The 17,484-nt window shown below is 42.0% G+C and overlaps 1 protein-coding gene and 1 long non-coding RNA gene across 3 annotated transcripts in view; one reads left to right on the forward strand and one right to left on the reverse strand.

Moving 5' to 3' along the window:
• Positions 1–17,484, forward strand: part of ADGRD1 (adhesion G protein-coupled receptor D1) — a 245,556-nt gene that overhangs the window by 169,912 nt on the left and 58,160 nt on the right. For both annotated transcript variants that reach the window (XM_034791144.1, XM_034791146.1), the window contains one exon: positions 16,022–16,088. In XM_034791144.1, the coding sequence (XP_034647035.1) occupies positions 16,022–16,088 (67 nt within the window). The remainder of the gene's footprint in view (positions 1–16,021; positions 16,089–17,484) is intronic.
• LOC117888074 lies at positions 7,488–16,061 on the reverse strand. Its single transcript, XR_004648257.1, has 3 exons — positions 15,958–16,061; positions 9,144–9,275; positions 7,488–7,964 (listed from the first exon to the last, which is right to left on the reverse strand). It is a non-coding gene; the product is annotated as an uncharacterized LOC117888074 (long non-coding RNA).

Raw genomic sequence — 17,484 nt, forward strand, 5'->3', positions numbered from 1 at the left:
GAAATGGATATAACAGTTCAGAAGATTTCATAGCTGATGATTGTAATACACTTTGACATCCTTATGTGAAAGGTGCTACATAAGAACCCAGATTTAAGACTAAAAATGTGATCGTAGGATTCAGGAATACTGAACAGGTCAATTCACAACTTTTCAAATGCAGGATCCAAAATATGAGCTGCATGCATGGCAAAGTGAATAAAAACAGCCCACTACGCCTATCTTATTCAAAACTCTTTACACAAGACAAAAGATATCTTGCTCTCATTGTTTTGGAGACATGTGAATGATGCTTGGCAAAGCTCCACAATTAGAAGAAGAAAAGAGAGTGATATACTGGGACAAAAGGAGGCGTGAGAAAAGATAACAAAGAATAGAATACCTATATCATTATGGATAATTTCAAAAATATTTTAAAATAGGCATTATCTTTTCTCCACGGATTCATTTGGAAGCTAACTCAAAACCAATTATAAAATAATACAAACCTACTGCAGTCATAATTGGAATATTTAATACCTGTTCCACACTGCAGGCCTTGGCAGTAGCAATGCCATTAATTTACATGTTTCAGCTGCTCCTACTTTACATTTTTTCAGCATGACCTTTTTATTTTTCTCCTCACTTTCTTTTCCTTTTAAAAAATCTTCTTCTAATGAATTTTCTTCAAAGTGTCTCTGGATACACATTCTTGGGTAACATGGTCTCCATCGTATTGGGGGAGCAAACTCTAGATTAATTAGTTAAAACTTCTCCCCACTTTGCCTCTGTGTGAAAGGTTAGATATATCAAATCCATTTATAGCTTTGTCAGTTGCTTTGGAGAAAATCCCAGGGAGAACAGCTGGTGTTTATGGAACATGCCAGCTAATCAGTGACTCTGTTAGATAATGGAAGTCCTTGGAGAAAACAAACACTCTTATTGGTTAACTCTCTTCTTATCATTCTCCAAATGTTCTTTAATTGGCTGCATGAGCCGTGACTTCCACCACCACTTGGTTCCACTGCCGATGGCCAATGAATGTTCCTCACTGGCCAGTCTTCACTGTTGTGTCTGGGTGAAAATAGAAGTCAATTAAAAATTCCAAGCAAAACTGTCAAAGCTTGACTTCTAGTCAATCTTTTGAAAATCGCTTCATTTCTCAAGCATTCTCAGTGGTGCTACATTGTCTCTTTCCCCCTCTCCCCATGGTTCTATTTACTCACGTAATAATAAATAAACATGGAATCAGTCACCCCAACTGGAACATTGGTTAAAAACAGAACTTCACTGCACATTGGACACTGGATCTAAGCTGACTTTTTCTAGGAGAAATAAACAACAAAAGAGAGACAGAAAGGGAGAAATCTTATTCTTTGCCCTTTTCCTAACTGATCTAAAATGAATTTAACAATCAGGAAAACAAATTCAGATAAGGTTCTTTTTGAGTCTGACTCTGCAGGTGAAATACGAACCCTTGGGATAAGAGTGCTGAGAGAGAGAGGGAGGGAGATCTGGTTGAATGCAATCGTGCATTAAGCCATTGACTCTGAATTTCCATTTTCATGCTTGTCTAAAGACTTTTTATTGCTGATACCTTTTCCACTTTATAAAGTATAACCATACAAGCCTTTTGCATCTTGAAATTAAACTCACTTTGCTACTTCATCTGGCTGTTAGTGGACTGCCCATATTGTAACTGATTGAGGGAAAAGTCTGCACTCCTCACAGCAGATGTGTTAAACTTGTTGAATTTAATTTAACTTAGGGCTGGGAAGATGTCCCCCACTGTACCTTCCTCCATCTCCTCTGGAGATGGTGAGATGAATGCGAATTAAAAGGACTGTATTGACTAATGACAGCTGTACAAATCACCATCTCTCCATGCCAACTTTCCATGAATTAATGTCACGTACAGACTTATGGAATGCATCCTTCAATCTGATTGGTTTAAATGAGTTGTGTTCCTTAAAGAATGACCAATTTATATGCCTGCAATGCCACTCATGCATCTTACAGCTGCTGTTTTCCAAAAAAGTTTTAAAGCTGTCCTATAGTGCTGTCAGCAAAGTCCTGTGAAATATTTTCAGAGAAACCAAAGAACCACCAAGAAAAACTCCCCCATTTCAGAGTGGTAGCCGTGTTAGTCTGTATCAGCAAAAACAACGAGGAGTACTTTTGGCACCTTAGAGACTAACAAATTTATTTGGGCATAAGCTTTCGTGGGCTAAAACCCATTTCATCGGATGCATGCAGTGGAAAATACAGCAGGAAGATGTGTATATCACAGTACGTGAAAAGATGGGAGTTGCCTTAGCAAGTGGGGGGTCAGTTCTAATGAGACAATTCAATTAAAGTGCGCTATTTTCAACAGGAGAAAAAATCACTTTTGTAGTGATAATCAGGGTGGCCCATTTCAAACAGTTGACAAGAAGGTGTGAGTAACAGTAGGGGGAAATTAGTTTTTCATTTTTGTAGTGACCCATCCACTCAGAGTCTTTATTCCGGCCTAATTTGATGGTGTCCAGTTTGCAAATTAATTCCAGTTCTGCAGTTTCTCGTTGGAGTCTATTTTTGAAGTTTTTTTTGTTGAAGAATTGCCACTTTTAAGTCTGTTATTGAGTGTCCAGGGAGGTTGAAGTGTTCTCCGACTAGTTTTTGAATGTTATAATTCTTGACATCTGATTGTGTCCATTTATTCTTTTGCGTAGAGACTGTCCGGTTTGGCCAATGTACATGGCAGAGGGGCATTGCTGGCACATGATGACATATATCACATTGGTAGATGTGCAGGTGAACGAGCCCCTGATGGTGTGGCTGATGTGGTTAGGTCCTATGATGGTGTCCCTTGAATAGATATGTGAACAGAGTTGGCAACGGGGTTTGTTGCAGGGATAGGTTCCTGGGTTAGTGTTTATGTTGTGTGGTGTGTATTTGCTGGTGAGTATTTGCTTCAGGTTGGGGGGCTGTCTGTAAGCAAGGACTGGCCTGTCTCCCAAGATTTGTGAGAGTGAGGGATCATCCTTCAGGGTAGGTTGTAGATCCTTGATGATGCGCTGGAGAGGTTTTAGTTGGGGGCTGAAGGTGATGGTTAGTGGCGTTCTGTTACTTTCTTTGTTGGGCCTGTCCTGTAGTAGGTGACTTCTGGGGACCCTTCTGGCTCTGTCAATCTGTTTCTTCACTTCAGCAGGTGGGTATTGTAGTTTTAAGAACGCTTGATAGAGTTTCTGTAGGTGTTTGTCTCTGTCTGAGGGATTGGGGCAAATGCGGTTGTATTTTAGAGCGTGGCTGTAGACAATGGATCATGTGATGTGGTCTGGATGAATGCTGGAGGCATGTAGGTAAGTATAGCGGTCAGTAGGTTTCTGGTATAGGGTGGTGTTTATGTGACCATCGCTTATGTGCACTGTAGTGTCCAGGAAGTGGATCTCTTGTGTGGACTGGTCCAGGCTGAGGTTGATGGTGGGGTGGAAATTGTTGAAATCCTGGTGGAATTCCTCAAGGGCCTCTTTTCCATGGGTCCAGATGATGAAGATGTCATCAATGTAGCGCAGGGAAGTTAGGGGATGAGAGCTGAGGAAGCATATAGGGGTGTGTGTGTGTGTGTGTGTGTGTCTTCCTACTATATTTTCCACTCCATGCATCTGATGAAATGGGTTTTAGCCCATGCCTGAATAAATGTGTTAGTCTCTAAGGTGCCACAAGTACTCCTTGTTGTTTTTCCTCCATTTCAGGTTTTACTACAAACTTATACCAGGTTTACTGGGGTTCATAGATCATTTGTGTGAATTTAGGCCTAACCAGAAGAAAGCCTGAGTTAATTAGTGGTTTGGGGTTGAAATCACATGAGATTTGCAGGTTCATATTCTTTCCGTGCAGAAAGGCAGTTTTGGATTGAGATTTTTGAACCCTTAATGTCCAAAATGCCCAAATGGATTGAAATCTAAGAAAATGTTCTTACAAACTGTTGGGAAGTGAAATAAGCAAGTTTCACATGGTTCTTGTTTGAAGAGGCTTTTAAAAAATATCTATTACTATGAAGAATAAGGACATGAATCTCATTCATAGGGGAATTGGCTTACAGCATAAACTTCGATACATTAATTAACAAACAATTCATCATTAACTACTGCTTGAAGATACATTTGTCTGTGATCTGTATGTATAAGAATGTAAGTTGAGCCTTTTTTTCCTGCTCCCCTATGCTTAATATTAGCATTTATTATTTGTAAAAGTGGCAGTGGTCTGCCCAGTAGTGTACCCAACACAAGGAAAAACATGGTGTCAAGTCTGCAAACACTTATTGTCAAGCAACGATAACTCACATGAGTGTACCACTGGCTTTAAATATTACATTGTGCCCTAGATTATTGCAGTGTGACCTGAAATACTGCAATATGAGTGCCATAATTAGCATGTATTTAATAAAAGCAATGTGACCTAACCTATTGCAGTGCATACACAATGACTTCTAAATAAATGCCTTGAGTAGAAGTTTGTAGGATTCGGTCCTGGGCCTAGGAGCTTGCAGTGTAACTAAACATCCAACACAAAATTCACTAGGGAACAAATAGTGGAAGGTTCTATATTAGAACAGGGCCTTTGTGCCTTTTTTTCTAGTGTTGTTCTTCTTGGCAGGTAGCGTGTAAGTCAGACATGTTGGCATGCACTGACTGTCCACAAATCCCCCTGAAGTGTAGCTAAGACTCAGGCAGACAGCAGATAAGAGCACATCCAACAATGATGAATTCCCTCATGAAAAATTTGCATTGAACATTTTTTTTTTTTACAGGTAGCTCAGTTTTGAAAATGGGTAGATTTTGACTGCCAATCCTAGAGTGTTCTGAGACAAGTGAAATCTTCCCAAGGAATGTAAATGTCATTACAAATCAGGCTGCTAGGAAATTGTTTTGTATTGCTTTAGAGAAACCTGAATTTGAATTGGCTGTTGGGTTTTCCTAATCACATTTGACATCATGTCATTGTTGAAAATGTGTCAAAACAGCCCTGAAATAATTTAACTAGTCAGGTGTATCCCAGGTTATTTATCACTTGATGAATACCAGTGGGTACTTTCATAGTCTGTGCTACTACCATTCCCTGCCTGTAATCTGGCTCTGCTATCCACTGAGTTGATAATGGATGGTGCTAGTTAATGGACCTCAGCATATATCTATCGATATAGATGCTGTTTTAAATGTTATTAGGGTGTCAGAACTATAGAAACTACAGTAGACTGTAGGAACAATTAGGAGGTTTAATGCCAAAGAAGAAAGGGAATGCTATTGAAGTAACTGCTGCTTGAATTAAGGTGGACATGCTAGGGGGAGGTAATATCTTTTATTGGACCAACTTCTCTCTCTCTCTCTCTCTGTGTGTGTATATATATATAAAAAATTCACATTGCAGTCTCTCACTTCCATACTAAACATATAGGGCCATCAAAGGGACAGGAGTGATGCGAATGACACCTGGAACTATCAGTTGCTAACCCATATTATTTGCATCTTGACTTTGTATGTGGATGGAAATGTTTAATTACACATTAAGCCAGTCAATACTACCTTCAATTGCAATGTGGAAATGGTGCTGTATGCTCCTGTATTAATGCACATAGAGCTTCAGTTTATGAACATGATGGAGGTACAGTGGGAAGAAATATATAATTGATGAGGGGTTTATACATTTTAATCAAGCCCTCTCAGCTCTGGCAAAAGACACTTGGCTCTGAAATAAGCGTTTGATAAATCAAGAACTGAACTCTGGTCATGCTTGTACCGGAGACATAAAAGCAGAATCGCAAATGGATCTCTATTAGTCAAAAGAATCCCATTGTGTTATTCCCCCCCAACAGCAGCTGCCCTTTCTTTTTCTGACTTCTTAGAAGCTTTCGCTGGTTGATATCTGCTTCCTGGACTTCCATTTGGGAGCAGTGCTATGCTTCTTTAGTGAGCATTGGTGTGACAGTATAATTTAATTCCAGAAAACTTTTCTAAATATTGCAACAGGATTCAAACAAAATACTCATCTCCATGAATATTTACTATAGAAGCCATAAAGGTTTGTCTCGTCATACAAATCTGTGTTCAACTGTAGAAGCATAGCAAATGCGTCAGTGAACCTCTTTTGACCACTGCACTGCAAACTAGCCTATTGCCCTAAGACATTTGTGTATGTGAATTTTCTGATGCCTGACAGCTGTGGCCAGTTTTTCACCAACTGGAGCATGATACTGACCCAAAATGAATTAAAGCTATTGAAGAGGATGCCTCATCTCAGACCAGTCAAAGCAGGTTGCCCCTGTTTTCATCATTCAGTCTTATCTCACATGTGAATAAGACCACCCTTTGCACATTCATAGGTCCTGGAGTGTGCAAAATGTGGGTCTGATTTTTACAAACCCAAGCAAATAGTCCTTGCATCTGCATTCCCATTGGACCTCTGGTGTGAGTAAAGTTTTGCAGCATCTGGATTAATGAATTGTTGAAACTAGCGGCAAAATCTGACAGGAGATGGGAACAAGTAAGCTTTGGATTGAATATCAGAAATATCCTTCCATATTCTGTGATGGCAGAGAGAAATTACTTCAGTAAAATGAATTCAGCAGAGAGACAAGTTACCAAATGTTCTGAATCGTCTGTGTGTATTATCGTCAGTCCAAAAAGTACTAAAATTACTTTCATACCTACAGTTGTCAGTAATTCAAAAGATGATGGATTCTAAGAAGATAATACCTTTTAAAAATAGCTAGGGTCTGGTTGGAAAAATGTTCTGTTGCCTTGGTGATTCAGGATAACACATAGAGATCAATATATTAAAACTTTCAAAACACCTTCCCCCTCCCACCCATTTATCAGACATTGATGATATTGGTTGTTGTGTGGGAAGCTACAGCAGTGGAACATTGTACTTAACCCATTCCCAGCATTGCAGGCAATTTTCTTTTCCCTTAAATTACTATTTAGAATTGAGCATTTAGTTTCCATCCAAGTGAAGGTGGATTATTTGCTGCCACTTGGCTGAGTTAGACCCAGCGCCCTTCTCTAGGGCTGGGATAACCCAATGGGAAAAAAATATCAAATGAAATTAACTCTACTCCTGCTAAACAAATTAGAGAATATACTTTTCCCAGCCAGGCAATAACTTGGTCTTTCCAGAAGCTTGAAATAAATATGCTGCTTCTTTGAGTAGTGTCCCTATGGGTGCTCCACTGTAGGTGTATGTGCACCCCTGCACCTCTAATCAGAGATTTTTGGTAGCAGTGTCCGTTGAGCCTGCGCATGTGGTCTCCCTCCCTTGTGGCTATCTAGCACTGTGCAGGCGAATCCCCCTCACTTCCTGCTCAACCACCCTCCCAGTTAATGAGGTGATTCTAGATCCTACCAAAATCATCTGGCAGACCCCAGCCTCCATCGCATCAACCAGCAACAGAGCCAAATAAAATAAAATAAAATAAAAAAATACTACATCCCTCCCAAAGAGGTAGACTTTGTTTCAACATCAGCAACACAAATCCATCATAGGGGATGTAGTTAATGCATGAAGCAAGCAACATAATGCCAAACTGACCCCATAGGATCGGGCTTGGCAAGATGGTGTATTTGTCGGCAACATTACGGTTTAGAGTTACGAATTACCAAATTGTCATGGCCAAATACAATTTCATTAATTATGGGAAACTCAATGCATTTCTGGAACATTTACTGGAGATACAAAAGGAACAGTTTCAGACCATTCTTAGAGAGGGTCAGTTAATAGCCAGACGGGTGCTAGAGGCAGCACTGGATGTAGCTGATACAGCTGCCCACCCGGTCTCCATGACAGTAGTACTGAGGCGGACTTCTTGGCTACACCTTTCTGGATTGCCCAAAGAGCTGCAAAAGACTTCCAGTTTGAATGGCCCAAACTCTTCGTGGAGAAGACAGATTCTTCTCTCCACATCCTGAAGGATTCCCAGACCACATTATGCTCCCTGGGAATCTACACTGCGAAACAGAAGAGAAGATATACCTCTCTCAGCCACAGCACAGGTCACAACCTCCTCAATACCCACCATCTCAGCACTGTTATGAGCCACGGTGTAGGAGGACCAGGGCTCAAAAGCAGAAGCAGTCCACATCCCAGTTCATGACCTCTCAAACCACCTCTGCTAATCACTTTTGACAGGTTGGTTGAAGGCCTGAACAATTATACCTTGCAACATCAGCTGCAACCTACCCACCTGTCACACCCCTTCAGAAGTTGCCTGGCCCTACTTCACAGCAGTTGGGAGAATATCACCTCTGACAGATGGGTCCTGGAGATAATTTTGAAGAGTTATGCCATTCAATTAATATCCCTCCCCCATTCCATCCCCCTTCCAGGGACCCTTCTCATGAGAGCCTACCTCATCAGGAAATATATCATTTGTTATGCCTAGGGGCCATTGAACCAGTCCTGGTGCAACTCAGGAGCAAGGGGTTTTACTCTCATTATTTCCTGATCCCCAAGGCGAAGGGAGGTTGGAGGCCCATTCTAGATCCAAGGGCATTAAACAAATATGGGAAGGTGCAGACATTCAAGATGGTCACACTAGCAGCCATTATATCAGCTCTAGAGCAAGGAGAACCTGAACCTACAAGAAGTCTACTTCCAGATCTCAATATAACCATTGTACAGGAGATTTCCTATGGTTTACCTTTGGGGCAGGACCATTATCAGTACAGACTGCTCCACCCAGGGTATTCTCAAAGGTTCCCTTCATTGTAGTGGTGCACTAACCCTGGTACAGTTACTGGAGTTTATCAGCACCAACCTTGATGCAGTACAAGCAAGAGCATTCCTCCTGCTACACAGACTCACCACCCTGGGACGGATGCCTCCCTAATAGGCTGGGGAGCTCATCTACATAATCACAAGGTTCAGGGCAAATGGCCTTCCACAGAAGTGACTGTCCATCTCACTCTTTTGGAGCTAAGGACTGTCAGGAGTGCCTGTGCATACTTTCTGCGTTTCATCAAGAACACCCACACAAAAGTCATGATGGACTTAATATGATCTGGATGTTTTACATAAATCATCAAGGAGTGCCAGATCTCCCTCCTTCTGCACAGAAGCACCCAAACTTTGGAATTGGTGCATCCACCCTTTGGGGAACCCTGACTATGGATCTCTTCGCTACTTACCGGAACAAGAAATGTCCTCGTTACTGCTCCAGAACTGGCCTGGGGAAACATTCACTGGGAGATGCCCTCATCCTCCCATGGGATAGGGCCCTCTTTTACGCCTTTTCCCAGTTTCCTTTTCTATCCAAGGTCCTGTTGAAAATTCAACGAGACAAAGCGAGAGTTATTCTGATTGCCCCTCCTGGCCATGACAAGTCTGGCTCCCTTATCTGACACAGATGGCAATATGCCCTCCTGTTCCTCTTTGGCCCATTCCTCACATGTTCTCTCAAAACAATGGGCTGATCCTTCACCCCAACCTGAGGGTATTCTGACTCCAGGCACAATGCTCTGATGAGCTGAAAGACGTGTTGCTACACAGCCAAAAGTTGACCACTCAACATACTAACCCACAAAATGGAAATGATTCCAAGTTTGTCGTCATTCTAAAAACATAGACCCAACTCATCTTCGCTCCCTCTGATTTTGCACTACATTTTAGACCTCAAGAGGTCAAAACTCTCACTCAGCTCCCTTAAGGTACATCTCACAGTGAAAATAGCTTTCCACTGCCAGGTAGACAGATACTCGGTGTTTGCTCATCCGCTGATGCGTAGATTCCTTAGGGGCATTGGGAATCTCTTCCCGCATGTGACATCACCCACTCCAACCTGGGACCTTAACCTATTTCTCAGGGCTTTGACTAGACCTTCCTTTGAGTCCATGGCAACTTGCTCTCTCTCACTTCTGTCCATGAAGACAGCATTTCAAATCACCAGCACCTCAGCTCGGCACATAGGAGAAATAGTGGCCCTGATGGCATACCCACCATTCATGGCCTTTTAAAAAGACAAAGTAACTCTAAGGCCATATCCCAAGTTTCTCCCTATTTTCTCTGCACTTTCCATATGAATCAACAGATCCATCTCCCTGTTTTTTAACCCCAACCACATTGTGACAACAGGGAGACAATTCTGCATATGCTAGACGTTAGAAGGACACTAGCATTCTACTTGGACAGGAATGAGGACTTAATGAAATCCCCTAAACTCTTCATTTCATCCACAGAAAGATCCAAAAGCTCTGAGATGTCAGCTCAGAGACTATCCAAATGGGTTTCTGGTTGCATTAATCACTGTTATCAAGGGCGCAACCTGCTTCTGTCCAGCGTCCATACACACTCCATGAGGTCCGTTTCTACGTCAGGGATATCTTTAAGGAATGTGACCATCTCAGTAATCTGTTGAGCAACGACTTGGGCCTCTGCCCATACTTTCGCAGAACATTATGCAATCACAGAAGATTTGAACCCGGATGCCATCTTTGACTCCACAGTACTCTGTGCAGTAACAGACTCCACTCAGAAGTCCCAGCCTCCAGTGGTGGGTACTGCTTGGGAGCCACCTACAATAGAGCACCCACAGGGACACTACTCGAAGAAGAAGAAGTTACTAACCTTACAATAACGATGGTTCTTCAAGATATGTCCCCCTATGGGTGCTCCACAACCCACCCTCCTCCCCTCTACTTCAGAGTTCTCTATAGGGCTCAGTGGTTGAGAAGGAAGTGAGGGGGGTTCGCCCGTGCAGTGCTAGATAGCCTCGAGGCAGACCACAAGGGAGGGAGGGCACATGCAGGGGCTCAACGGAGACTGCTACCAAAAATCTCCGATTAGAGGCACACCACAAGGTGCACATACACCTACAGTGGAGCACCCATAGGGGGACACATCTCGAAGAACCATCGTTACTACACAAGGTGAGTAGCTTCCTCTTTCACTTTTGCTTGCTACTGCTTCTTTCTCATAGTTAACCCTTTAGAATGAAAGAGCAAAAATATGCCATAGGTTTTCTACAGGACAGATTCATTCCTACCTGTTGCTTTTTTCCTCTACATAGAAGAAAGTCCAAAAAAGTGGCTTGAAGCTTTATAAGTAGTTTTTCCATTTTAAATTGTATTAGTGTGTCAGAACCATAAAGTGAATAGAAACTACAGAAGAAGTGGGCTGTAGCCCACGAAAGCTTATGCTCAAATAAATTTGTTAGTCTCTAAGGTGCCACAAGTACTCCTGTTCTTTTTGCGGATACAGACTAACACGGCTGCTACTCAGAAACTACAGTATACTGTAGGAACAGATAGGCGGTTTAATGCCAAAGAAGAGAGGGGACGCTATTGAAGTAACTGCTGCTTGAATTAAGATGGACATGGTAGGAGAGGTAATATCTTTTATTGGAGAAAGAGACAAGCTTTCAAGCTTACACCAAACTTTTCTTCAGGTCCTTGACTTAAAGGTTGATCCTATAATCCCTATTTAGAGAAAACTCCTGTTGACTTCAATGTGAGTTTTGTCTGAGTAATGACTAGAGGCTTCTCTGTGCACAGATACCACCCAAATAGGTTGTGACTTAGTGCTAGAGATTGATGAAGTGATTTAGATTAATCACTGACCCAAACTGAAAATGAACTTAAATCGAACCTTGGGATTCCAACGTTTGCGATAACTTTTCTCTCTCTCTAGATCTTCATTTTCATGCACCTCTGCATTTCCTTGTCCCAGCTGAGAGTGGAAACAGAAGTGCCATAATACTATGAAACTGATAGTTCACACTAGATTTTCAGCCCAAGAAGTTCAGATACACCTTGGGTGACATCTGGGTGCTTATTTGAACTGAACCAAAAGTCCTGAGGCTGACCCATCCTTGCTTATTCCCCAGAAGTCCAGAGTTTGAGGCTATGTTGCAGTGTGGGCCCATACTCACTTATTAATATGCAGTGCTGCATGGCATGCGCTGATACTACAGAGGTGTGCATGTTGCGAACGCCATCGCTTAGATGACGGACTCGTGTAGTACAACATCCTGTATCTGATGCTGCACTCCCTAATGCAAAGCTCATCACATCCCATCATACATTTGAAAGGTTGGGGTAAGGCTGGTGAACATGTTTATAACATCTCAACTGAGAAAACAATCAAATACTGTATAAAAAAGCATGACTGGCATTTTTACATGGATGATAAATAGTACTAGCACTGCATTAGTACTTTTGCTATTGTGTTCCTAGAATTAACTATTATGAGATGTTGTCTGACTCTTACAGCTCACCTGCAGTTTTTACTCATAAGCCAAGGATTGAGCAAATACCATTAATATCTTTGTGTACTATATTATCCATAGGAGTGTTCCAGTCCAGATCAAATCTTGTGACCTCATCAGACTAAATATGTTTGATTCCTACCTTTAAAGGATGTCTCAAATGGTTGGTCCTTCAGGGAACAATATGTTTCTTTCATGGTAACAAAATTCTAATTTATTTTAGATGCTAACCTCCACCCCCATCTATCTTTTAATAGCCTGTTACTGCAGAGTAAAGACAAATGCTGCACTGTAGGCTGTAGACCTTTTTACATTCATTGAATTAACTGTTCTTGTTATTCAGATGACTGCACTACGCTTCATCTGTATAAGTTTTATTATCTTGCTAGGGAACTCTGTATTTAATTTTCTTCTTCACTGCAGATTAAAATTGATAAATAATCAAGTTAAATCCTGTGACTATCTGAAATTTGCCTTGTAAAACAGGCAGGCTAGCATCCTGAGGGATAGGAAGCACAAGTACTTCTTGTGTATGAGACAGATTATCGACATGTGAAGGCTGTTCGCCCTGGGAAGAAAACTCAGACCACAGGATTATTAGCCAGTGCCAAGCAACTTCTTATTGTTATTTATATTACCCTAGCACCTAGGAGCTCCATTCCTGGACCAGGACCTCATAGTGCTAAGTGCAGTGCAAAAACAGAAAAGAAAGACTGTCCCTGCCCCCTTAGGCTGTGTATACATTCAGTTAACTGGGTTTATTGAGTTTGAGTACCTAGCCTAGCCTAGGTGTGAGCAGTCACACTACAAAGCCATACCCATTACTGGGTTCTCAATGTTTCTACACTTGCGTGTGTGTGTCTGTGAGCATATCCCATGCTTCCCTGTGTTGAGATGCTCCAGGGTTCTTTTGTGGTCAGTTGTGGGAGAATTAGTCCTTTTCTTCTGGGGGAAGTGTGGGAAGGGCATTGGAGGTCCACCAGCACTCAAGTGATTTACCACACGTCCCTAGTACAAAGTGGGTGGGTTTCAGCCCAAGTTAAAGTGGACCCCAGATTCTACCTGAGGCCCGAGCCGGGTCAGTTAGCCTGGTCTTCAGGCACTTCCAAACCCAGGTCAGTGATTTTTCTGTGTAGATGGCGGGGCTGGGGAGGCTGCTTAGGACTAAAATCTGGGTAAATGGCCAGCTTGACTGTGCAGTGTAGATGTGCCCTTAGTCAGTTGTATTTGAAACAGTAAAAAGCTGGGCTTTTGTCTTTGAGGGATTGTCAAGAACATGGCTTAGGTAAGATGATAGGGGCCTCAATTCAGCAAAGCACTCAAGTGTGATGGATCAGGACCATGTACAATTGATTATTCTGGGTATCACACATTAGTAAACAGGGTTTTCCCTTGTTTAAAAATATGACTGTCTACGACAATATTTTAGACTTTAGAATTCACTTTGTAATGTGGCACTTAGTAGACCCTGGGCCTGATTCTGCTCTCATGTGCACTGATGTAAGTCAGGAGTCACTCCACCCTGAAGTTATTCTAGTAGAACACTGAAGCAAGCACAGTTACTTGCTGGCTGTTGAATATTTTTGTCACTGATAAATATGTATTGTTCCTGGCACTGATCACTTAAGAATTGAAACACCTCTGCCTAAAACTGCAAGATTGCCTTCTGGAAACATCCTATGGAATTTAATTGGGATGAAACCAATAAGATTCTACAGAAATTAATTTTAAAAGGTTTTGAAGAAGTTACTGCAAAACTCCATAGGTTTTATTACTGAATTATCTCCCTTCCACAGATTTTTTTTAAAAATAAATCTTATACATCTTATTCTTGAGCAGGTATATGGTTATTAAATCTATAAAATGATTTAAAAAGCCACCCTAATTTCACTCATTTTCTATTCGCTAGATGGGACATTTATAGGGGCCTGACAGACAATCATTTGCTAGGTAAAGAGTTTGTGCTTTACCGTGTTCAAAACCGTTGGCAGCAGAAACCTTGCTTCCTTTCTAACTACTAGCTTGGGGCGGGTCTTCACTACAGGGGGGGGGGTCGATTTAAGATACGCAAATTCAGCTACGCAAATAGCGTAGCTGAGTTCGACGTATCGCAGCCAACTTACCCCGCTGTAGGGACGGTGGCAAAATCGACCTCTGCGGCTTCCCGGCGACGGCGCTTACTCCACCAGCAGAGGTGGGAGTAAGAGCGTCGATTTGGGGATCGATTGTCGCGTCCCATAAATCGATCCCCGAGAGGTCGATTTCTACCCGCCGATTCAGGCGGGTAGTGTAGACCTAGCCTTGGAAAACTATTAAAGTGGCATAACAAGACATCATTATGCTCTGGGCCAGCTGCATGCAGTTACCATTGAAGGCAGAAGCACAGTTGTCGGAATCTTTATAATACTTATGTAACGTCATCAAGCGTTCCCTGCCTCCCAGCAGTAATGATAGGAAATGTAATTTATTTACTTTAAGCAAATATATCTCCCACTAGAAATCTTTCAGTGCTATCTCATACACTCATATTAGGAAACATACCCTCTTAGGTTTCAGAGGTAACCGTGTTAGTCTGTGTCAGCAAAAACAACGAGGAGTCCCCTTATGGCACCTTAGAGACTAACATATTTATTGGGGCATAAGCTTTGTGGGCTAAAACCCACTTCATCAGATGCATGGAGTGAAAAATACAGTAAGCAGAATATATTTTATAGCACATGAAAAGATGAGCATTGCCTTACCAAATGGGGGGGCAGTGCTAACGAGCCAATTCAATTAAGGTGGAAGTGGCCTATTCTCAACAGTTGACAAGAAGGTGTGAGTATCAGCAGAGGGAAAATTACTTTTTGTAAAAAGCAACAGAGGGTCCTGTGGCACCTTTAAGACTAACAGAAGTATTGGGAGCATAAGCTTTCGTGGGTAAGAACCTCACTTCTTCCGATGCAAGAAGTGAGGTTCTTACCCACGAAAGTTTTTGCTCCCAATACTTCTGTTAGTCTTAAAGGTGCCACAGGACCCTCTGTTGCTTTTTACAGATTCAGACTAACACGGTTACTCCTCTGCTACTTTACTTTTTGTACTGACCCATCCACTCCCCCCCAAAAAATTTGATAGTGTCCAATTTTCAAATTAATTCCACCCCACACTTGGTAAGGTAACTCCCATCTTTTCATGTGCTATAATATATATTCTGCTTACTGTATTTTTCACTCCATGTATCTGATGAAGTAGGTTTTAGCCCACGAAAGCTTATGCCCAAATAAATGTTAGTCTCTAAGGTGCCACAAGGATTCCTCATTGTTTATACCCTCTTAGGGCATCTGAATGGGATCTTAACTTGGTTCAATTTATTCAAAACTCTCTCTCTCCCCCTACCCATTTGTGATGCTCAAAAGAGTAACTGGATGTTGACATTTCTAGGCTATCTCCATGCTAATTGTGAACCCTCCTGGGAGATTTGACTCTGTTTTCTAGGACTATTTTTGGAGGCTTGGATTAGGATCATTGACTTGGTATGTATGACTGAAGTAGAGAAGCCTGAAGAAGAGCTCTGTGTACGCTCGAAAGCTTCTCTGTCTCGCCAATAGAAGTTGGTCCAATAAAAGATATTATCTCACCCCCCCCCCTTGTCTGTGTAATGTAGCTGCATAAAGGGCTCTGAGGCACATGTAACTCTGAAACACATTTGAGCTGTTTTGCTGCCTGTGAAGATTGCTCCTGGACACATTGACTGAATTTACCTGGTTTTCTGAAGGGAAGCATCGAGTGCAGTTTTGACACTGTCGCCATCTCTGAATTTTGCAGGGTGCCCACTGGTGATCTGCATCATCTCTGCAGCTTCAGCCATGGACTGTTATGGAGAAAGTGGAAAGTGAGTACAGAAAGATCTACCTCTGGTTCAAATATGAAAACAAGTAAGATATGGGGGGAGGGCAGGACTAATACTAAATATCTTCCCATGGGGCCTAATTCTGAGCACCAACAACTCCCATTGACTTCAATGGGAATTGAGGGTGTCTAGCACTATTTATCGCTTATGCATTACATGTTAGGTCTACATATTGAGGCTATTTGCACATTTACTAGAGATGGGCCCAACTCTGAAAGTTCAGATCCATAATCAGAGTGTGAACTTCCTCAGAGTTTGGGGATGAGATGGTAGAAGAAATTCTTAGATCTAGTGTTCTGGTTTGGATTCATCTCTTTGAGCACTACTGTAATACAACCTATAATAGTAATAAATACACATGCATATGTAAGGGTATTTATATGTTAACTTTTGTTTTGAGCTTATTTATTTTACTAATAAAACTGAATTGCTCAAGGATTCTTTCTTTGGACTGAAACAAACATGTGAACTCCAGTTTTGACAAACACAAGGATCAGAGAGCAACAAAACTAACCAAAATACTTGATGTAAGCTATGTAGTTGTAGACTATGACTGCAGAGGTGTTAATGGGCCACTCTAGCTTGAATTTTCTCTTACAATATGTGCTAACTACTTACGTTAAACAATCTGTTCCATCTTGCATTTTGCTAGGACATTGGGGGGGGGGGTCCCTTCCCAGACTTGAAGAGGAGCTCTGTGAAAGCTCTCAAGCTTGTCTTTCTGACCAGCAGAAGCTGGTCCAATAAAATATATAACCTCACCCACCCTGTCTCTCAAAATACTTGGTGTCAAGTCTGCTGGGAGTTCACTTTTTGTTTAGATCTAACGTGTAGTAGTGAGGCAGGATTGGAGGACTGAAGACTCCCTGGAAGGCGTAAAAGCTCTTTATAAATACTTGCTTATTGGGGAGCAGGATTTTGAGAAGGAAGCGCAATCTACCTCCAGGAATCACAGGTCTTGGGAGGAATAGAGGGTTACTACCCCTGAATTAGATCTATATCTTTCTCTAAAAGCCAGTGAGGAAGTATTGGGGCCATTGCTGGAGTTGATGATGCATCTTTCTGCTTCTGAACCCTCTCCACTTCTAAATCACACCCGCTCAGCATAGCACTCTGCCCCCCTCTACTGCTGGCAGAACCACAGATAAAGGTTGATTAGGCAAGTACAGCCTTGCCTAACATAGGTGGGTCTTTTATCTCAGGCAGTTGAGGTTCATGGGTTTAGAATAAAAGATCATCGGTTCAGTTCCCCATTGCTGACAACCTACCCAAGGGCATGGTATTACACACCCACAGTCTCCTAGGCAGTATGCCTTTCTCTATGTGGACATAAATGTTTCCAGCCATCAGTGTTACACATGCTCTGAGCACCCCTCTG

This window comes from Trachemys scripta, chromosome 15 (genome assembly GCF_013100865.1).
Source record: "Trachemys scripta elegans isolate TJP31775 chromosome 15, CAS_Tse_1.0, whole genome shotgun sequence".
In the NCBI taxonomy this organism is placed as follows: Eukaryota; Metazoa; Chordata; order Testudines; family Emydidae; genus Trachemys; species Trachemys scripta.